At 45.0% G+C, this 21,675-nt stretch overlaps 1 protein-coding gene across 18 annotated transcripts in view; it reads right to left on the reverse strand.

Moving 5' to 3' along the window:
• Window positions 1-21,675, reverse strand: part of MBNL1 (muscleblind like splicing regulator 1) — a 498,242-nt gene that overhangs the window by 3,638 nt on the left and 472,929 nt on the right. For all 18 annotated transcript variants that reach the window (XM_085634851.1, XM_085634864.1, XM_085634862.1 and 15 more), the window contains one exon: window positions 19,384-19,457. In XM_085634851.1, coding sequence (XP_085490977.1) covers window positions 19,401-19,457 — 57 coding nt within the window. In that variant the 3' untranslated portion in view covers window positions 19,384-19,400. The remainder of the gene's footprint in view (window positions 1-19,383; window positions 19,458-21,675) is intronic.

Here is a 21,675-nt window from a genome sequence, read left to right on the forward strand (position 1 = left end):
GATAGATAGATAGATAGATAGATAGATAGATAGATAGATAGATAGATAGATAGATAGATAGATAGATAGATAGATAGATGACAGACAGGCAGATAAATGGATGCATAAAGTGTAGTGACTGACTAAGAGAAAGCGAGAGCTAGAAAGAGGCATCGACAGGTTGGGGCATGTTTAATGTTCATGTAACTTTCTATTTCAACAATATTAATCATCATAAATAATTACCAGTCAATGTATACTAATTTAAGGGTGCTATGCTTTTTGTTTCAGTGATTGATGTATGGTTGAAATAATACCTTGCATAAAGTCGCACTACATGAAAATATATTTGTAAGCTCTGTCCAAATGCGATTGTCAAAGAGATCGATGGAAACAGACACATCTGTAAAGATTACTAGTTACTTTGCCTTCTTCTATCTTTCAGATGGATGAGTGGCAGGAATATGTGGTTTCTTCCCATACCTAGTGTTGGACTTGGCCCTTCTGGCAGGTTCACCCCTGAACTTTTTTTGCTTTTTACTGGTGATATTTGGTTTCTGCGCACTTTCCCTGTGTCCCAGAGGAAAGTGCGTGCGCATTCTGAGTGCATGTGGTGAGATAGGCCTGCCCTCCCATAGGAATGCATGGGGAATGTATGTGTCCCTAGTAGTTCCTGATGCGTGGGGTATGCAGGCCCGAGTTTGGTATGTGCGGACTCGTGGGAGTGAATGCTGCGCGATGATGTGTGCGGCGTGCATGTACCTAGTGTGGAAGTGCCACTTCTAGAAGTGGGCACTTCTGTGTGCAGTGTGTCTGTCGCGTGATTGGCTGGTCATGTCATGTGACGGGCTAGGGATTCCCCAGAGTCAGGATGAGTCACCCAGTGGTGAATGGGGAGATCAGCAGCTAGATGGGTGGGAGGAGTACACCTGGGTCCTGAATAGGACAGGGTTTTCCACACACAATGCTGGCCCTGCCCCCTGCGGTGCGACTGACGACCCTAGCCCTGCCAATGAATAGAGTGAGGGGCTGAGCACATCAAGGGTGCTCCCCAACCAGCTGCGACTGGTTTTCCTCCTCACCCTGAACCCAGAACAAAGGGATGTGGAGTATAAAAAGGGGCTGTGTCCCCTTACAAAATGTTCTTGTTCCAACTCGAATCTACCCGGGGCGTGCTGCTGCTGGGGCCCAGGGGAAGGCTTGCCTCCCTGGGCCCTGCCCAGCCCCTGGATACCTGGAGGATTTTCCCTTGCTGGGAGCTGCTTTGCTCCATCTTCAGATGCCCAGGACTGCTTAGAACTTTTCCCTTTGCCAAGGCTTGTTACAGCCTGCTAGCGCCCTAGGAGCGCTTTTATCGCTATTTTTGGCCAGGAAGAAGAGCGTGCATGCTCTGCAGCGCTCAGCTGCCATCCTTGCCCCCAGAGGGAATCCCCAGCGTAGGGATTCCCCCGTAATGGCTGTTCCGTGTGGGAGCCTACCCTGCCGCCTGTCGGCTTATGATAATTATGCGCGGGTGCCCACCCCGCATTTGCGGCCTTAATTTATGTCATTGCGGGTGCCCACCCCGCTAAATATGCCGCCAAACTGCTGGATTTAAAAGCGGGTGCCCACCCCGCACTTTACCTCGTGAAACTTCACCGCCGCGGCTCGCGGCAAAACCGGAAGCCAGGCAGGCCTGCCCGTGACATGGGCGGGGCCTGCAACCAAGCCGGAAGAGGCCGGCGTGAGTTTGTGGTGCGGGGCTCCCATGACCGAGGGAGAGCCCCGCGCCGCACTGCCCGCAAAGAAGAAGACAGCGTCCCCCGCCGCCTCTGGAGAGCAGCCTGGTGAGTAGAGCTGCCTGGAGGGGGGAGGTCGCCAGATAGAGGCACCCGTGCAGTGCTGAGCGGCCCCTCGTTACAGTGGGCCGCTCCAACATGCCTCTCCCGTGTGCGTGCCGGACGAGGCACTGCGCTGGATCCCGTCTTTCTCCGAGCAGCCCCCGCTTGATAGTGGGGCTGCTCCAACGAGGGGGGCACAATTGTTTTGAGAGGCCCAACGAGGCGGGCCGGGTCATTCTTGAGCCACAGATGGCTCCAACAGTGACACATTGTTTAGAGCCCTAGCATGGCTCCGACTTCGGGGGCATTATTTTCTCTGAGCCCACGAGGCTCCTACGCTATTTGGGGACATGCTTAGTTTAAAGCACCCGTGCGCTCTTCGTTTCAGGGGGCCATTTGATATTTAGAAGTCCCAGGGGGACTTGGGGACATGTTGTTTCTAGAGCCTAGAGGGCTCCCACGTTGTGACATTGTGTCATGGGCCATTTGAGAGCCCAGGCCCCTATTTGCCTTCCACAGCTGCGCAGCACTTAGTGCCAGCTGCAGCGTTTAGGCCCTGCTTTGTCCCCAGCTGCCCAGCAAGTAGTGGGCCGCTGCTACGTTTAGGTTCTGGTGCGTCCTGGACTCTAATGTGATTGAGGTGTTATTGCGATTCATGCTAATGTGCTTTTGGGTGCTAGGAAATGTATTGTATATAGCATGTTTTGCGCACCCTGTGTCTGATACCTCTAAATGTGGTTATTTCTGCCTAGAAGGTTGTTTTACCTGCTTAGGTTGATGGTAGGGAGAATGTACTTCCCTGTGCGATGTGCGCCCCTAGTATAGTTATAGCTAGGTGGATAGGTCTAATGAGTTAGACCAATGAGAATTGCATAATGTGATTTATGCCCCTGTGATACAGGATAGGTTTTATACCTGATGCTAGTGCGATGACGCTGAGGTCATTATTGCGCAAGTAGAGACTGGTTGTGTTCTACAGTTACTTTGTGTTATGTTCTACGTTTACTATTGGTGATTTGTGCTATGTTCTAAGTGCTAATTCCTGACAGTGGTCCATGTGGCCCTGTCCCCTGTATATATAATCCCTTGTAAATTCTGCCCGTGCCTGTTGGCACATTGTAAAGTGTGTGTTTTTATCTAATGTGTTGTGTATAATACAAAGGTTATTTTTATAGAATACCTTGTGTGGAGTTTCCTTTGTGGGGGGCCTTGGGTGTTGTTGCTGGGTGCGCGCGCAAACGCTTTACACATCGCCTCAGGGATAAGCCTGTCTGCTCGTGCCAAGCTACCAAGGGGGTGAGCAGGGGTTATCTTTGGCGTGTAACTTCCTTGCCCTGACTAGAGTGGTGGTTTCTGCCTGACTTTGGCGCAAGCCTTAGCCAACCAGAAACCCCATTTCTAACACCTAGCATAGCCCAGGAGATGCCATAGTACTATTAACCTACTCTGCTCACATCAGTGAGCACTATGGACTATCCAGCGTGGGAGCGCAATACTCCACCTTGTTTCATGGAAGACATGGAGTGATGAACATCGTTGTGATTTCTAAATACTTTTCTCCTTCAACATAAATCATTATAAACATAAGGTCACTGCAAACAAGCAATGAAAATTACACAATAGGCTTCTGAAAGGGTTTTTATAATGGAGGGTTATAGGGAATGACAGGTGAGTTCATCAAGTTTTTTGTGTTTCCTGCTAAAGAAGGAATTGTTTGCTTTAAACTGTTTAGGCTTCTGAAAAGTCTATGATCTTTCTGGAGATTATTCCCCACTTAACATAATTTGGATCATACCACTTTCAGTGACCTGCCTCAAAATCTGGAAAACCTTCATTTCAAGATTATCAGTTTGCATTGGTTGACTGACCTTAAGTGTGCCACAGGATGTTGAAGTTGGAAGAGGCCTGATAAATATTTGAACGTTTTTTCATTAGTTACTTTCTGATTTGTATACTGTTGACACAGCTTGACAAATATGAAGTATCAATCAGAGTAATTTATCATGCTGCTGAGAAAGCCTTTTGTATGGCTGTAAGGAAAGATTTTAGAAGGGCTAAACATCATGGTAGACACAACTTTATTTATACCAATTTAATTTCTTTGTATTTTATCTCTAGGGATTGTGCTACTGACAAATGAAGAACCTTACAATTATAACTGTGCGGAGCAGAAAAAGTAGACAGTTATAAATATACCTTATAAATTTCTACTTCGTACTGTTGCTCTATCATCTTTTACAAGGACTGTCAATGTTTAACCCACTTACCTCTGCAAATACACTGGGGCATGTTCACAATGCCACTTTAGAGTATGTAAAGCAGTACAGCTGTAGTAGTTCTGCACACGTTGCATTTTTACTAATGGGGAGTTGAGCGTTTTGGGGTTGATTCATAAAGGTATGTAAAAGACTACTCCTGTAGTAGTACTTCTTGGATTCAAGTGTGCTTTTGTGAAACAGCCCCAATGTCATTAGCCTAGGGTCACACGATGCCCTTAGCTAGTGTTCCTCTATTGGAAAAACACTAAAGTTGACCAAGAAAAAGATACTTGAAAAACTGCTTTATTGACAGAGGTGTTCGTACCTGCAGACACGCCATGGTAGTCTGTTTTGGACTAACGGATATTCAAATGATTTCCAATTTTACAAAATTTTTAATACTTGCTAAAAAGAAGTTGAATGCCTGTGAGTTGGCCACAGGAAATCTGGAAGTCCAAAATAGCTAAGGACTAAACTTAGGACGAAATTTATGATCTCATGCACAAGTTATAGAAATATTAATTGATATATTTTATATTAAGTTTTGGAAAGCTGATGGTTTGATGTAATGTTTATATATTGTATTTATGTCTAAGAAAACTTTTAAACTTTTATAATTTAAAAAAAAAAATTGAACTATATTTCTAATTGGTGCATTTTCGCAAAGAAAGTAGTAATTGTAAGATTTTTATTAATTATGCAAATAAATTTACCTTACCTACACTAAAGTTTTTCATTTCTTAGGGGAGTTTGTGTCAAAATGTTGCAAGAATAATTTCTGTTGTACAAAAGATGAAACAGATGAAAGGCAGAGTGGTTGATTTTACTGAACTGCTGCTTTTGCCTCAAGTGGAAAAAAGAGACATACATTCATATGATGCAACAAAGACTGGACTCTTTGATCTACAGAATGTTTGAGGCTGAAACTATAATTAGCACACTGGAAGTAAGCCACACAGAGCCTGCCCTAAAACAGTGAGTACAAGTGATTCAGATGGAGACATTCCAAGTAAATAATATTACAGTTCGTGAAGGACCAGTGGATGCCAAAAGAGGAAACATGGTAAATTCGGATAAGCCATTCTTTAATGATATGGTCCTCTCAACCCAGCATTTTTGCTAAATTCTGGTATATAGAACAGTCTGATTGCTGAAGCTTAAACTCACACAAAGGTCCAATTGAAGGCATTGTGGAAACAATCTTCATGTCAGAATCCAGAAATGCCTGTCAGTAGCAGTATGAAACAAATAAACTAAGGGCCTGATTTAGAGTTTGGCGGATGGAATGTCAATCACAAATATGATGGTTATCTCATACATATATCAGAAGTCCCACAGGATATAATGTACTTCTTAGATGGTTGATGAGATACCCATCACATTTGTTACAAAGTATCCTATCTGCTAGACTCTAAATCAGAAGTTAAGTTTTTACCCAGATTCCACCCTTGATGTACAGAAAATAATTTGATGCGATTAAGGCAGCAATAAGACAGCACCACACTGAATATGCAGTGCTGTACTACATAAATGTAATTGCCACAAAGATAGTGCTCAATGTAAATAAATCCATGTGCTGTCATGAAATTTGTTGAACAGGAGCTGTGGAATATTAGATTGCTTGGGTCCAAGAGAGAAGCCTTGCTAATCTAAATTTACCAGTGACATTCAAAATGAAAAATATCTTGTACAAATGTGCGTTGGAAGTGAAATTAGAGTCAGTGATTTATGAAATGTCTAGATATTGGCACCTCTGATCAAGATAATGGTGACCATATGGTGATTGCGAGAGTTCAGTCATTTCCACCGGAAGATACTCTTATCTAATCACAGATTCCTCACCTTCAGAATATCCCCAAGTACCAAGCTAGGTTCACAGAACTTCAATAGCAGTGCTCCAGCAGCAGATGGCATTGTGAGCGGAACTGCATATTCGCAGGTTCTGATCTCATTCCCTTTCCACACCCTCAGATGCAAAGGGCGGAGGCCCCTCCACAGAACAGGAAGGTGGAAAGGCAGGGAAGAATTGCAGCTCGATAAAGCATTGATTAGAAAAAGTGTTATTGAAGGTCTGTAAGTTATTCTTCTGAGGTATACTTCTAACTGCAGATTCCCCATCTTTCGAATAGATACCAAAGAAGTATGTGCCATAGGCGGAAGGTCTGAGAGTGGACTGAGACCGAAAGGTCCTGCAGAACAGAGGTATCAAAGTGACCTCCTTGTCGGACGTCGGTGTTAAAGCCATAGGGCATTGTCAATGTATGTACCAACAGCCATGTCACAGCTTGGAATACATCAAGAGCAGGCGACCCTATGCAAATGTTGTTGGAGCGGCCTTGGCCCTTGTGGAATGGGGACTGAGACCCTTGTAAGGCTACTTTTTGACCAGTGTGTAGCAGATATTAATGCAGAGGGAATACCCTTGACACGGTTCTCTTTTGTACCGCTCCACGTTTCACCTGAAAAGCAGACAAAAAGCTGATCATCTACTTAAAGATCTTTCACCCTGCCAATTTATAGGCTCAATATCAGTGATGGAGTTTCTCCTCTATCAAACAATGCAGCAGGGAGAAGAATGCTAGCAAGGTGATTGATTGGCCAACATGCAAGGCCATCACAACCGTAGGGAAAAGAGTCGCCTGCATTCTCAACCAGGAAGAAAGCAGCGTAGAGTGGGTGTACTGGCAGCACCTGTGGCTCACTCATACAGTGTGCTGATGTCATGGCAATAAGAAAGACTGTTTTCAGCATGAAGAGCCTTAAGGAGCAGCTATGCTTGCACTTGACTAGCATGCGCATAAGGAATGTCATGACCAGGTTAAGGTGATCACAAATGACTTGGGAAGTAACATATGTGCCAAACCTTTAATAAAACGTAACAAAGCGTGAGACTTAAATAAGGACAGTTGGTCTAGTAAACACAGATAGACTGAAATGGTTTAGAAGTAACCTTTTACTATGTCCATTTCAAAGTCTTTCCAGGCTAAGCAGAAAAGAGACAAATGAGGATGGAAAGTTGAGCTTGTCATAGCTGGTGTTTTGGGCGCCACACCAGACTAAAACATTTGCCCCACAGACCATTGAATATGGATTTTATGAAGGGTTTTTTGCAGCAAGGATAACAAACACCATCTTAGTGACAATGTAAATGCACCTAGATGCAGTCATTCAGTCTCCATGCATTTAGTTGTACACTATGGATATTCAGATGCAGCACCCTGCCTTGATGCTGAAGCAGGATGTCCTCACAAAGTGGCAGTCTTCTTGGAGGCAAATACTTAGGCTCTGTAGCACTGGTCACTCCAACCTCATGGCTCAGTCTGGAGCAATTAAGATGATTTGGGCCCATTTTCCTGATCTTCAGAACATGTGCAGGAGTTCCTTGGTCCATTGAGTTGGAATGCATGTCCTAACACGAGCTTTGAAGGAAATGCCAGCATGTAGAATTGCTGATAGTGTGTGTTCTCAACAGTGGCAAACAGATCTAGCCAGGGCTCCCAAAGAGTTCAAAGATGCCCTGCACAACCTCGGGACGGAGACATCACTGATGATCTGACAAATTATGCCTGCTCAGTTTGTCTGCTCTTGCATTCATGGACCAAGCTAGATGGTTGGCGACAAGAAGGATGTTCTGTTGTTCCAGCCACCTCCATAGGCATAGGGCCTTCTGGCACTGGGCCCAGGACTCTGCTCTTTCATGTTTGTTGCAGTACCACAGACTGGTGGCATTGTCAAAGAGAACCTACACCAGCCTCCATTAGATGGATGACCGGAAGGATGCCCAGGCCAATCATACTGCCTGAAGGTCTAGCAGGTTGATGTGGAGCAGGCTCTCCCCAGTTGACTAGAGGCCTCTGATCTCCATCTCCTCTAAGTATGCACCTCCCCTAAACCAGTAGAGCTGCATCTCTCTCAAATGAGAGATTTGGATGCGGAAAGAAAATATGCCTAATGTCCATCAAACTTTCATTTGAGCTCTGGACAGGAAAAGAGGAGAGACCTGCAGAGGGCCAGACAGTCATCTGTCAGTCACCACTGCAGATCTTAAGCCATCTCTATTGAGACCTGAATGGAATCGGAGAGACTGTTGGATGCTGAGCCCACTAGGTTTGAGGTTCCATTGCAGAGCCAGCATGTGCCACATGGTATAGTAGACAAGGAGGATGCATGAGACCAAGAAGCCTCAGAGCCATTTTCACAGAATCAAGAACTGACCCTCAAACATCTGGATCATACCCTGAGTGTCAGATAATTTCTATGGTGGAGGAAAGGCCTTGAATGCTATTGTGTCAAGGATTGCCCCTATGAATGGAGGTCCCTGTGTGGAGCTAAGGTGGGACTTTGACCATTTGATGGTAAAAGTCAACAATGGCAAGAGTTCGGCATCGCCTGGGTGTGGCCCATTTCTGAGTTTGGCAAGCTCTCCTTTAGCAGTCACTCATCGAGGTACAGGAATAAATGTACTCATGACCTCCGAAGATGGTCATTGACCACTGCCGTCACTTTCATGAATACTGGGGGCTGAATAGGAGCAGGACAGGTATTGAATATGCTACTTACCAGTATGCATCTGTTCTTGGCATGTAGGGCTGCTGACATTCATATCTGTGCATAGATCGACGCCTAGTGTTGGGTCCGGATGTTTGCACGTTGTTGTCCTGGAAGAGTCTTCGAAGTATCCTGAGATAGGTGACTCCTCCCCTGGACCACAGTGTGCATGGGCATCCTCTCCATCCTCAGATTGTTTTTCGCCATTGTGGCAGTGATGGAGTAGATACAGAAAGTGATGACCATGCTTACAGTAATTCTGAGAGCTGCAGCTGCTACAGGCGCCGGGGAGGAGGGTGGGCGATATGAATGTCAGCAGCCCTACATGCCAAGAACAGATGCATACTGGTAAGTAGCATATTCAGTTCGAGGCATGTGGGCTGCTGAATTCATATCTGTGCATAGAATATATAGCAGTACCCTCTATTAGCGGCGGCTACCAGTGCCAGCTGCAGCGGTCTGAAAAAGAGTTTTGAGAACAGCCTGTCCTACAGCTGCCTGCTGTTTTGATTGCACATCTACACAATAGTGTTTGGTAAATGTATGTGTAGTGGACCAGGTGGCTGCTCTACATATATCATGCAAAGGAATGTTTCCCAGGAAAGCCATGGAGGCCCCTAACTTACGTGTTGAGTGGGCTCGTGGGGGAATCGTTAATGTGCGTTTAGCTTTTTGATAGCAAATTTGAATACATTTAACGATCCATCTGGCTATACCTGCTTTGGAGATGGCGTTACCTTTGTGGTGTGGGGCAAAGGCAACAAAAAGTTGTTTTGTTTTCCTAAAGACTTTAGTCCTGTCTATATAGTACATGAGGGCTCTCTTTACATCTAGTGTATGGAGTGCTCTTTCCGCGACAGTTTGTGGGTTTTGAAAGAAAACAGGCAGTTCGATAGTTTGATTCATGTGGAACTGCGATATCACCTTGGGCATGAATTTGGGGTTGGTACGTAGTACGACCCTGTTGGCGTGAACCTGTATGAATGGCTCTTGAACGGTTAGTGCCTGGAGTTCACTAACTCTCCTCAAAGAAGTGATCGCTACTAGGAAAGCTACTTTCCAGGTGAGGAATTGAATCTCGCATGAGTGTAGAGGTTCGAAGGGTGGACCCATCAGGCGTGTGAGGACCAAGTTGAGGTTCCACATTGGAGCTGGTGGGTGGCTTGGAGGAATTACACGTTTGAGTCCTTCCAAGAATGCTTTGATGGCAGGCACTCTGAATAAAGAGAGGTGCTGCCTGTTCTGGAGATAGGATGATATTGCGGTCAAATGGACACGTATTGAGGTGTATGCCAGATTGCATCGGTATAGGTGTAAGAGGTAACAAATTATGTTTTGGATGGATGCGTCTAGCGGGTTAATGTCATTGTTATTGCAATAAATGACAAACCTTTTCCATTTGGCTGCATAGCAAGCTCTGGTAGTGGGTCTTCTAGCTTCCTTAATGATGTCCATACAGTCAGGTGGCAGGTTTAGGTAGCCAAACTCTAGGACTTCAGGAGCCAGATTGCCAGGTTCAGCTGTTGCGGATCTGGGTGCTGAATTTCTCCATGGTTCTGCGTCAAATGCGCGGGTTTGATCCGCAGCCTTTGATGCGGCACCACGGAAAGTTCGAGAAAGGTGGTGTACCATGGTTGGCGTGCCCATGTTGGAGCAACCAGGACGAGTGTTAGTGAGTGTTGTCTGAGTTTGCGTGCCACCAGCGGTATCAATGGTGCTGGGGGAAAAGCGTACGCAAATCTGCCGGACCAGTTCATCCATATCGCATTGCCCTGCGACTGCGGATGTGGGAACCTGGCGGCAAAGCTTTGGCATTTTGCGTTTTCGCTTGTGGCGAATAGGTCTATCTCCGGATGACCCCACTGCTGGAAGTACGGTTGGAGTACTGATGGGTGTAACTCCCACTCGTGCATTTGGTGGCTGTGTCTGCTGAGCAGATCCGCCATCTGGTTGTCCTTGCCGGGGAGGTGTTCCGCCATGAGGAACATGTTCCTCTGAATGGCCCACTTCCACATGCTCTGAGCCAGATGAGACAACTGTGGAGAGTGTGTTCCTCCCTGCTTCTGTATGTAGTACATGGCAGTCATGTTGTCCGTCCGGATCAACACGACTTTGCTGCACAAATGTACTTTGAATGCTTTCATTGCCAGGAAGATTGCCATCAGTTCTAGAAGGTTGATGTGCATCTTCTTTTGTTGTATTGTCCATAGTCCCTGCACTGTGTAGTTGAGTACATGAGCTCCCCATCCCTGGAGAGACGCGTCCGCTGTCAGTATTATTTGTGGAACAGGCTCTTGGAACGGTCGGCCCTTGCAAAGGTTTTGTGGATTCCACCAATGCAGAGAGTTGTATGCCCGACCGCTCACCAACACTAGGTCTTTTAGTTGCCCGTGAGCCTGATTCCATTGACGTGCTAAGCACTCCTGAAGCGGGCGCATATGTAGTCTCGCGTGTGGGACTATGAAAATGCAGGAGGCCATCATGCCTATCAACTGCATGAACACTCGTGCAGGAAGGGAGTGTTGGTGTTTGAACTTGGAAATCAGCAGTTGCATGCTGTTGATCCTCACTAAATTTGGCTGAGCTGTGGCTGCCAGAGTGTCTATGGTCGCACCTAGGTACTGTTGTACGTGTGCGGGTTGGAGATGTGATTTCGGATACTTTAGTGAGAACCCCAGACTGTGAAGAAGGTGAATGGTGCAGGACATGTGGCTGGCACATTGCTGGGCTGACTTTGCCTGAACAAGCCAGTCGTCCAGGTAAGGGTAGACGTGAATGTGTTGCCTCCGTAGATGTGCAGCCACAGTAGCTAGGCACTTTGTGAAAACTCTGGGTGCTGTTGTCACGCCGAAGGGAAGAACCTTGAATTGGTAGTGCTGCCCTTGAATAGTGAACCTGAGATATTTTCTGTGTGAGGGGTGAATGGGTATGTGGAAATACGCATCTTTGAGGTCTAGCGTGGCCAGGAAGTCTCCCTGTTTGAGCAGCGGGAGGACTTGTTGTAGGGTGAGCATGTGGAAATGCTCTGAGAGAATGTAGCGGTTGAGGGGTCTCAGGTCTAGTATAGGTCTGAGTGACCCGTCCTTTTTTGGTATTAAGAAGTACAGGGAGTACACCCCCGTACCTTGCTCGTGGACGGGTATGACCTCTATTGCGCCTTTTTCCAGCATACTTAGCACTTCCTGCTGTAATAGCGCTAAGTGCTCTGAGGACATAGGACGGTGTTTTGGCGGTATTGTGGGTGGAGTGGAGGTTAATTCTAGGCAGTAACCGTGTTTGATAATATCTTTGACCCACCTGTCCGTGGTGATGGTGTTCCACGTGGACAGGAACCTTTGTAGCCTTCCCCCGACAGGTGTTATGTGGTCGGGAGGAAGGGAGAGGGCGTCACTGTTTGTTCTTGGGGGAGGACCTGGTATTGCCGTATCCGCATCCTCTGCCCTTTGTGCTGGAGCCACGATAACCACCCCGGGTGTTTTTATCGTAGGTACTTTGTGTGTTGCCCTTGTTGTAGGTTTGCTGTGACCCCTGTCCTCTACCTGCTCCTCTATTTCCGGGGCGACGAAAGGAGCCACTCCGAAAGGTCTGCGTTTGGAGAGCCCCCATGGACTTTGCAGTGTCTGTGTCCTTTTTTATTTTTTCTAGTGTGGTGTCAACTTCTGGTCCGAAGAAGTAGTCGGGGTTGACCGGCTGATTGAGGATGTTATTTTGAACCTCAGGTTTGAATCCGGAGATTCGTAACCAGGCGTGTCGTCGTAGCATGACGCTGGTGTTTATTGCTCTGGCAGCTGTATCTGCGGCATCCAGTGCACACTTAATGGATGCGTTCGTGAGGAGTTGTCCCTCCCTGATGAGGATCTCTGCTCCCTCTTTGTATTGGTCAGGGAGATGTTGGAGCAGGGTTTCTAATGTGTCATAGTGTGCGCGATCGTAGCGAGCTAGGAGCGCCTGGGTATTGGCAATACGCCATATGTTAGCTGCCTGGGCTGCAACCCGTTTGCCGGAGGTCTCTAGCACCTTGGACTCTTTGTCCGGGGGAGGAGCATCCCCAGTTGTCTGCGAGTGCGCCCGTTTGCGAGCATTAGCGACTACGATGGAATCTAGAGGCAACTGGCCTCTAATGTACGTAGGGTCCCCAGGCGCCGACCTATATTTCTTGTCGATCCTGGGGTTTATTACTCTTGCCCTGGTGGGTTCTTTGAAAATGTCCTTTGCTGGTTTGAGGACACCTTTCAACATGGGTAGAGTTTTGATATTACTTTCTGAGGATGCGAAAGTATCCATTAGAAAATCGTCCTCGATTGTGTCAGAGTGGAGTTGCACACCATGATTGGCCGCAGCACGTTCAATGAGGGCGTTGAATGCGGCAGTGTCCTCTGTGGGAGACGTTTTCGCGCCATATAGCTGCGTGTCCTGTGTATCCATATGTGCACCCGGGTCTACAGGGTCATCCCAAGCCTGGTCAGGGTCCTGTTGGCCTTCAGGGTCCATCTCTTTGGGGTAGGGGACGTCGTCACCCATGTAGTCCTCCAAAACGTCGGTTTCGGAGGGTGTCGGAGAGAAGGGCTGTGGATCTAGGTAGGAGGTATGGAAACGTTCGTAAAGAACTGGTTCCGAATCTGCTGGCAGCTTTTTCTTTAGCGGGATCCGGTAGGAGTCCAAAGCTCGCTCGGAAGATATTCTCCGCTTGTGGAGCATAATTCTGCCGGTGTCGGCATCGATGATGTGGGACGGTGACGTCTCCGTAGGAGAGCGGTCGGCAGGTGTGATCCTAGTTTGGGTGACACGTGTTCTGATTTCAAACATTTTGGGCGCCGTGGATGGCGGCAGGCCAAAAGTGATGTCGGGTGTTGCAGGAGAAGCTTTTTGAGCTTTTTTCGGCTCGGAGCCCGACGTGTCCTGGAGGGCTGCCTTTTCTTTGATGCGTTGCAAGGACGCTGCAACTTGTCGCACCTGGAACGCTGACGGTTCTTTGGCGCCGAGCGGTTCTGTAGAGGCAGGCGTGGACTTCTTCGGGGCCACGGGGTCATCGAGTCGAGGAGAGGTAGTAGCCGTCGACGGCGTCGATGATTGGGCCTTAGGTGCTGCTTTCGAAGTGGTGTGCGACGCAGCGGCCATTTTGACCTTCGTGGCCGGAGCCGATTGTTTCGGTGCCGGGTGCCGAGGAGGTTTGGCGGTACCGATGGCCTTTTTCCGTGTGTCGGCGCCGACGTTGGCTGCTGCGAGTTTGGCACCGAAGTCCCGTTTGGTGCGGTCGGTGCCGACGGGTTTGGCTGGCATCGAAGGTGTAGTAGGCTTTGATCCGACCAGTGTCACTTTCAGTTTCGGTTTCTGTGGAACCGATACGACTTTTGGTTTCGGTTTCGAGGAAGGGAAACCAGTCGTTTTGGGTACTAATGGCTGTCGCTGAATGTCCGAGGCCGGGCCCGAGGGCGGGGCCGAAGAACTGCGGGATAGGTCTTGGGTAAGGCCCGAAGGCGATCCCTCGACCGGAGCCATAGACTGACGCACTGGGATATCCTCCGTCTGTACGGGTAGGCCTTGCTCGTCACCGGAGCTACTTTCTTCGGCCCCTAAGGCCTCATCGTAGTCTCCTACCTCGGTGTCGGCTTCATCCCTGTGAAAGAGTTGTTCTTCGATGTCTTCCGATCCGGAATCGTGTTCGGAAGCGGGGCTGGAGGGTAGGTTCTCCACGCCTTCCACATCTTCGTCCTCGGCGCTGAAGATGTTGGTCGGGGCCGGTGCCGCTTGCTGCGCTTCAAGTCTCGCTGCTCGTCGATTCCGGAGAGTCTTTTTGGATCGGAATCGGGCACAGGCCATACATGTGGATTCGTCGTGATCCGGTGAAAGGCATTTGTTGCACACCGGGTGGACGTCGACATGGGGATATTTCGCATTGCAAACAGGACACCGCTTGAATGGTGTCCTCGATTCCATCGTCGATGTGGGGTCGATGGTCGGATATGATGCGAAAAAGTTGTTTTTGAAGTCAGTAAACTAACAAGTAACTGTCGATACCGATCAGGAACAGTACCGATGCGAACTAAAGGCCTTTTGGCCTGAAAAAAGTTTCCCCTAACTTGAGTCAAGATAAGCACATCTGAACCCAATGGCGGAAAAAAACAATCTGAGGATGGAGAGGATGCCCATGCGCACAGTGGTCCAGGGGAGGAGTCACCTATCTCAGGATACTTCGAAGACTCTTCCAGGACAACAACGTGCAAACATCCGGACCCAACACTAGGCGGCGATCTATGCACAGATATGAATTCAGCAGCCCACATGCCTCGAACATGAAAATATATGTCCTGTAATCTCAAAGGCAATATCCAGTCTCCTGGGTCTACAGCAAAAAGAATCTGAGCCACTGTGAGCAGCTTGAACTTGTCATTCCCCAGGAAGGCATTAAATAGGTAAAGGTCCTGGATTGGCTTGAGATCCCTGTCCTTTCTCAGGGAAAGGAAGTAATATGAGTAACATCCCTCACCTTTCTCTGAGTTCAATAACTTTTTGATGGCACCCTGAGAGAGTAAATTATTTAACTCTTGCATCAGGATTGCCTGGTGTTCCTTCAAAATGAATTATGGTGTGGGGTGAAGATGTGGTGGGGAACAACTGAAGGTTAAAAGATCTGTAAAACCCATTTGTCTGAAGTAATGGATCTTCAGCAGTACAGAAAATGTTGAATCCTCTCTCCCACTGGTCTGGTGTGAGCCAATGAGGATAAGCTAAAGTGGCTTGGTAACTGCTGAAGTAGGAGAAGAGGAGTTAAGTGGCTGTTGTCACTGCTGCCCTGTACAATGTATTCCAGTGCCACGTCTACGGCCCTGGAAGACCCTATAAAGACTGGAGTGGTTGCTTTAGCTGGAAAGGCTAATGTTGCCTATAGTCTGGCCCTCTGGAAGAGCATCTGAATTGTCTTAATTGATTGGGAAATTGTATTGCTGGCACCTAATACTCTCAATGACTTTGCTGTAACTCATCTTTCGTTAAATCTTTCTAGCATAGAATCTTCTTCATCACCAAAGAGTCCGGACCATCGAAGGGCATAGAAATTAAGGATGCTTACACATTACTAGAAAATGTGGCCAACTCATCCATACATCCATTCTAAGCAGGACACCGGTACCAATAGTCCCGCCATAGCAATCAGTAGTATCCAGTCCTGCAAAAATTACATACTTCATTATATCCTGCACATCATGTTTTGTCAGATGTCAGAGAAGTCCTGAGGACATTTGGGAAAACCAGCAAGATCTCATTGGCCATGCTACACAGAGCATGTCTAAACAAACTGTATTTAAGAACATAAGGGGCAGGCATCCTGAAGAAAACATTCTTTCACCAAATGTAACAACCCTTTTGGATTTCCTTTTTGGACGATAGATGGGGAAGTAATTAGGATGGATTTTGATAGTTAAAAACTGTGCTATTAGGTTCTCAGGTGTAGGGTGTTTTGTCAGGAAGCCCATTCATGGGGTGCAGGTCTGTCATAGGGCTATTGGCCGGCTGACTGGCAGGCAAGTACAAGGCTTGGCCCATATCGCCATCACATCACAGCATCAATGATGTCATCCTTAAGTACTACCAAGTGCTCCAATGACAAGGGCCCTTGATGGAGAATGTCTTTCAAATTGTTTATTTTTGTCCCAATGGAGGACAGCTGCTTAATTAGCAACTCAGCTACCCTTTGGACCAAAACTGCAAACAGCCCTTTTTCCTGTTTGTGACCCACGTGGCAGACAAGCTATGTTTCCGGGTGGAATCTAGCCAACTGGGATTTTGTCAATGTGAGCACAATGCATTACTTGTATTGTGTGGAAGGAAGTAACCTCCCCGCTCATCATCAGTGTCCTGAGGGACCATATGTGTTTCTTGTATCAGGTGTGAATCAGAGCCAATAAGAGAATGGAGCTTCTGCTGATAATCGCATCGTGGTAGAGGCTTCAAATGACCATATAGAAACTAGCTGCGCCTTTGTGATTTGGTCTGTGTGACATCAGTCATGTTTGGGATACTGTTGGTCAGGGGTTCGACATGGGCATCAGCACCCGGTCTTCTACTGGCAACAATGGAGCTGGTATCGGCATCGTTGTGAGAGACACCATCATGGATCTTGGATTTGGTGTGGAAGTCTGTACCAGAGCCATCCCAGAATTGGTATCAGTCCGGTAATGGGTCCCAAGGGGAAAGACAGCATCGGGGCAGTACCTGCTGGTAGTAATCAAACCTTAGGCCCCTGCAGTTTGGCCTGTTTGAAGGCCACTATCTGCTGCAGGCTCAACTATGGCTCAGTCATATCAGGGTGTATCAGGAACAGCTGAGAAATTGGTTCTGGTAACAGGACTTAAAAGGTGTGTAATGCTTGTCTTGACAGCCTTGCACCTTCTCTTTTGCGAAAGAGTGACAGAATGGGGTCGAGTTAAGCTTTGTCTTATGTTTTGACATAGACTTGTGCTTACCCGAAGACTTTCAGCAGGATGTGGCTTGTTCACAGCAATTGCCGGCCGACATAAGTCTGGCCCTCTACTTTGAGGAGAAGCAAGGCCTGTGCTTCAACCACAATCTCTTCTTGTGTTCTGCAATGCTGAGAATCACCTCCAGGTCCCAGATCACCTTAAGGTGCACGAGGGCACTCTTGTCGCATGAAAAAGAGCTGTGATTACAGCCCAGGCACCCTAGACAGACCTTCTGAGGATCTGTGACTGATATCTATTTTCGGCAGTCCCAGCGTGGCTCGAAGTCTGTAGTTTTTGTAGTTAACATCATTCCCAAGAGTACAGTCTAAAAGATTTAAATATTTTCAGAAGTTAAACAAAAATTGGCAACAGAGCTCTAGATCGAAGGCACAGAAAGAGCAAAACTGGTGTCAGGCTGCAAGGGTGATGCTTTTTTGTGATATGGAGCCCCATGACACCACAAGCTGGTCCGTGGGAGCATTGCTGTTGAAGTTCCCAAGATCCAGTGTAGCATCTGGAGATATATATTCTAAAAGACAGGAATTATCCTATAGGATAGAAGTATCCATCAGAATTACAATTCAAGCATGTCTCATAGTTCACATCAAGAGTTACCAGCAACTGCAAATCATCAGTTTGCTGCATCCATTTGGTTTTCCATAGGTTAAATCGGCATCTGTATCCAATGATAGATCTCTCTTCTGTTTCTAGTTCATTATGAAATAATCTCCACTTACTGCTAAACAAAAAAAATAGTCCTTTTGGTGTTGCAGCATCCACCTATGGAAAACTCAGCAAAACATCATACTTATAATTCTGGACAACTATTATAATATTTTACTGCGGCACTGCCTGTCCAATATTGCACAGCTCACATATCACCATGATGCACCTCTGAACTACACTGATAGTTCTCTACATTTGCCATATCCTTTCAAGTATTAAGGCAATGCATATTTGAGGTGACTAGGCAAAACATAGTATGCAAATTTAGGACTAAAACTGTGCAAAGCATATCGTTGTGCATTTAGGACTACAACTGTGCAAAGCAAATCGTTGTGCATCTCATGTTATATCACTGTGCCTCAAACTGTAAAATGTGAAAATGTGTCATTGTTTAGTAATAAAATGATAATGGACTTGGTCATGATTAACTATGATGCCCTGCACACACACAATGTTTCACAGGTGTGGTGGACTTACTGGCCGGAATATGTATGCCTGGCCCCAGTATTGCACCTCCAATTGCGAGCTGGCTTGTAATGAGACCCTAAAACTAACCTGATATATAGGCTGACAATACTTAAACTGTAAAGTTTATAAAACAGAAACCATGACTGATATATCAATGTTCCACAGATGGGATTTTTTCCTGGTATTGTATTAAAAAACAAGTGACTATTGGACATTGTTCCAGTTTAGGAGCTTGTGTAGGAACGACTTTATAACATTATTAATGAGAATTCTATTCAAAGATTTAACACAATGAGCTTGTCTACTTCTATATAAAGAATTGAAATTCAATTATGATCAAAATGATTAATATCAATCAATCTCTTAAGAACCCCCAAAGGTAGTTCTCAAGGCAGAATATGTTCTTAGCATGATATCCAAAATGAAATGGCTGTATTTTATAAACAAGGAGGAGCATACAGTGGGAGATATATCAAACATGATGCTCAGACTAAACACCACCCTATGCAAGGGTCAGTAAAACGATCTTTTATTCTGGCTACGTTTAATAGATTATTAATGTGTTTACTTATGTTTAAATATGATGAACCTACTGATAACAAATCCCGACTCGTTCTTTTTTATAAGCATATTTTGTTTTGTCTAATTTGTCTGCTAGAATCATAGTGAAAAATGTTGTGTATACATGCAAATATTTAATAGGCCAGATTTTCTATCAGAAGCTCTGGGTTAAATAATAATGCTAACAATGACAATATGCTATGTACTGAATAATGGATGGGGCATTAAATATTTTTGATACTGATTATCTAAGTAGGATGTGAATTGTTTATTTGAGGCACCTGTGATGTCATCACAGTCCTGACTCATATCTTGCTGCTTTGCGTTTTCCCTTTACATGGGTGTATTTGATTTTATACATTTCTCCTTTTACTTCCCTGGCTGGAGCATGAATGTTTGTGTATGGCTTTAAACTCTGCTCTTTTCCTCATGGCAAGTGGTCCCTTGGTTGTTTTAAGCAGCTTGTATGAGACACTCACTCAGAAAGCACTGTAAAAGTAATTAGTGCAACAGTATACTCAAACACAATTGGAACATTCTGAAATTTAAGAACCTGACACTTACTGTTTGGTGAAGAATATCTACATCTGTGTAACATACTTGTGGTTAGTCAGATGCTCTGCAGATATTATGGGAATCTATGGAAAACAAATATTTGGAAAATGAAATCCAGATATATGTAAACTGACAACAGCTACAACGTAACAAAGTACTGAGAGCAAATCACTCTGTTTGCATTGCTAATCAGCTACCACCAATAAAGTATGGAATACAATGAAAAGAAGAAAATGTACATTTAATATAGTTGAAAACTCTAAATGGTTGTTGTAAGCAGTTTACAAAGTAAAATAGGTTAGCAGTTCCATTAGTTCATGCACACAAATAATTAAGGAGATGCACTTTCTGTTGAACTACACATCATTATATCAAATTGACTCTGAATCCACAAATATCTGTTTTACTGTAAAAACAGAGAAACATAGACGATGAGAATGGGTATTTATGCTTACTATAAAAAAAAGTGTCTCAAACAAAAGACACATTTTTTGGTATGTATATTCTTTCATGTATAGCATTTGTTAATTATTGCAGAATGCTTTCCTCTTCTCTTGTTTTACATTCAGAAGTTTACCCAAGGGGTTAACCAGGCTAGGGACCCTTGTTCATGATGCTTGAAGTTGCAGACACCTAGCTAGTAGATTATCTGTAGTAGTTAACTTTTCATAGATTTTTTGATTTAGAGCAATGCTTTTGTTTCTTTGGAAAGGAGGTTTAGTTGACCTCTAAGGTAGGTCACACCCCTGGGACCCTGAGAGGAGCTGGTTGTTTTATAGTTCTTCTTTGCTTATTTGAGTTACATTTAGCATGTAACATAGCATTTCATTTCTAGTTTTTCTCTTGTCAGGTTCCAGTTCTACCTACCTCTTATGACAGTCTTAAAGACATCCTAAATTGTGATGTAATGTACTTTATAATTATTCTACGCTTAACTCCACATTTATGAAATATATACCATAAAAGCGGTTATTAGATATGGAGCTAAGAAATGAAAATTTATATAAACCTTCACACTATTTAGCTATTCAATAGTTCTGCTACAATATTTAAAATACCATATTGTTATAAAACACTGTAATAACTGCCCCTAATTTATTTGGGTGGGTGTCTATATCCGCCTCATATTCCAGATTTGCCCTATCAAATATTTAAATGGATCAGATGTACAAAGGGGGCCTGCTATCACCAAGAATTACAATATTTATTAAACACTGTCTTCATTTTTGTATTATTCAGAACAAGTCATGTTCAAACTTAATACAATTGAATTGAACACAAATTTTATTAAATGTTTCAAAGCCAATTAACTGGTTAATAAATAGCTGAATTTATAACCCCTAAGAGCAATATCTTTTTCTAATCACTTTTTGTTTAGCTTATATAGTCCGGTACCTTTTTTTGTTACATCAATTTAACCAGCTGTTTTGTGGCGAACGTGTAATCTCTGTGCTGTGAACTTTTGAAGCAATTAAAAGTATTTACAAGTGCAAATTTACATTTGACAATAATATCACATAAAGTTATTTATAGCACTGGATTTACATCTCAAAATGACTCACCAATGCAATGCTTGGAATGCTGACTGCAATCACTGATATAAAGACTGTTAATAGTGAGAACTAAAAATGGAATGATGTGTATCAGCTATGAATACTAGAGTGTATTATGAGCGAAAATAAATACTAGAGGTCAACTGATAAGCTTAGAGTGGTGTTACGTACACAACACTAACATAAAGTAATCAATTCAAATATCTGATCAAACAGATTTTCAATGAGTTTCTGAACTTTATAAACTTATGTTAAAGTTTTATAAACAAAGCTAATCTTAACTTCATTGTAACCATAATTTTTTCCATTTTCTTTTAACCATATATTACATCCAAGAGTTTCCTGCACCCAGCGTGCCATAGATTCAGGATCTGGCCTTCAGCGAGGCCCTGTTTTTTAATTCTTTGCGAACCCTTACAGACTTAAGTTGGACCTTCTGCAAGACATGCAGACTAAGTGCAGGGACGTCACACAAGGGCCCAAGACCATCTTTCCTTGGGTCCAGAGAATCTGTGGCTGAGTTGAGGGCATTGGAGGCCAAGTCTGGGGTCCCACAATCTCATTTCTGAGGCAATCAAACTGTGCTGCCAAATCAGAGTTTTTTAAAAGAAGATTTAAAGGAGTGTCTGGTTTGGTCAAGGGGATCAGGGAATGAAAACCTAAAACCTTTATGGCGCTTACTGATTATATTTAAGGATTCTGGGACCAAGTCCTCAAATGATTGCCACAACATTTTTCACAAGATGTG

Source organism: Triturus cristatus, chromosome 11, assembly GCF_964204655.1.
Source record: "Triturus cristatus chromosome 11, aTriCri1.1, whole genome shotgun sequence".
NCBI classification, from domain to species: domain Eukaryota; kingdom Metazoa; phylum Chordata; class Amphibia; order Caudata; family Salamandridae; genus Triturus; species Triturus cristatus.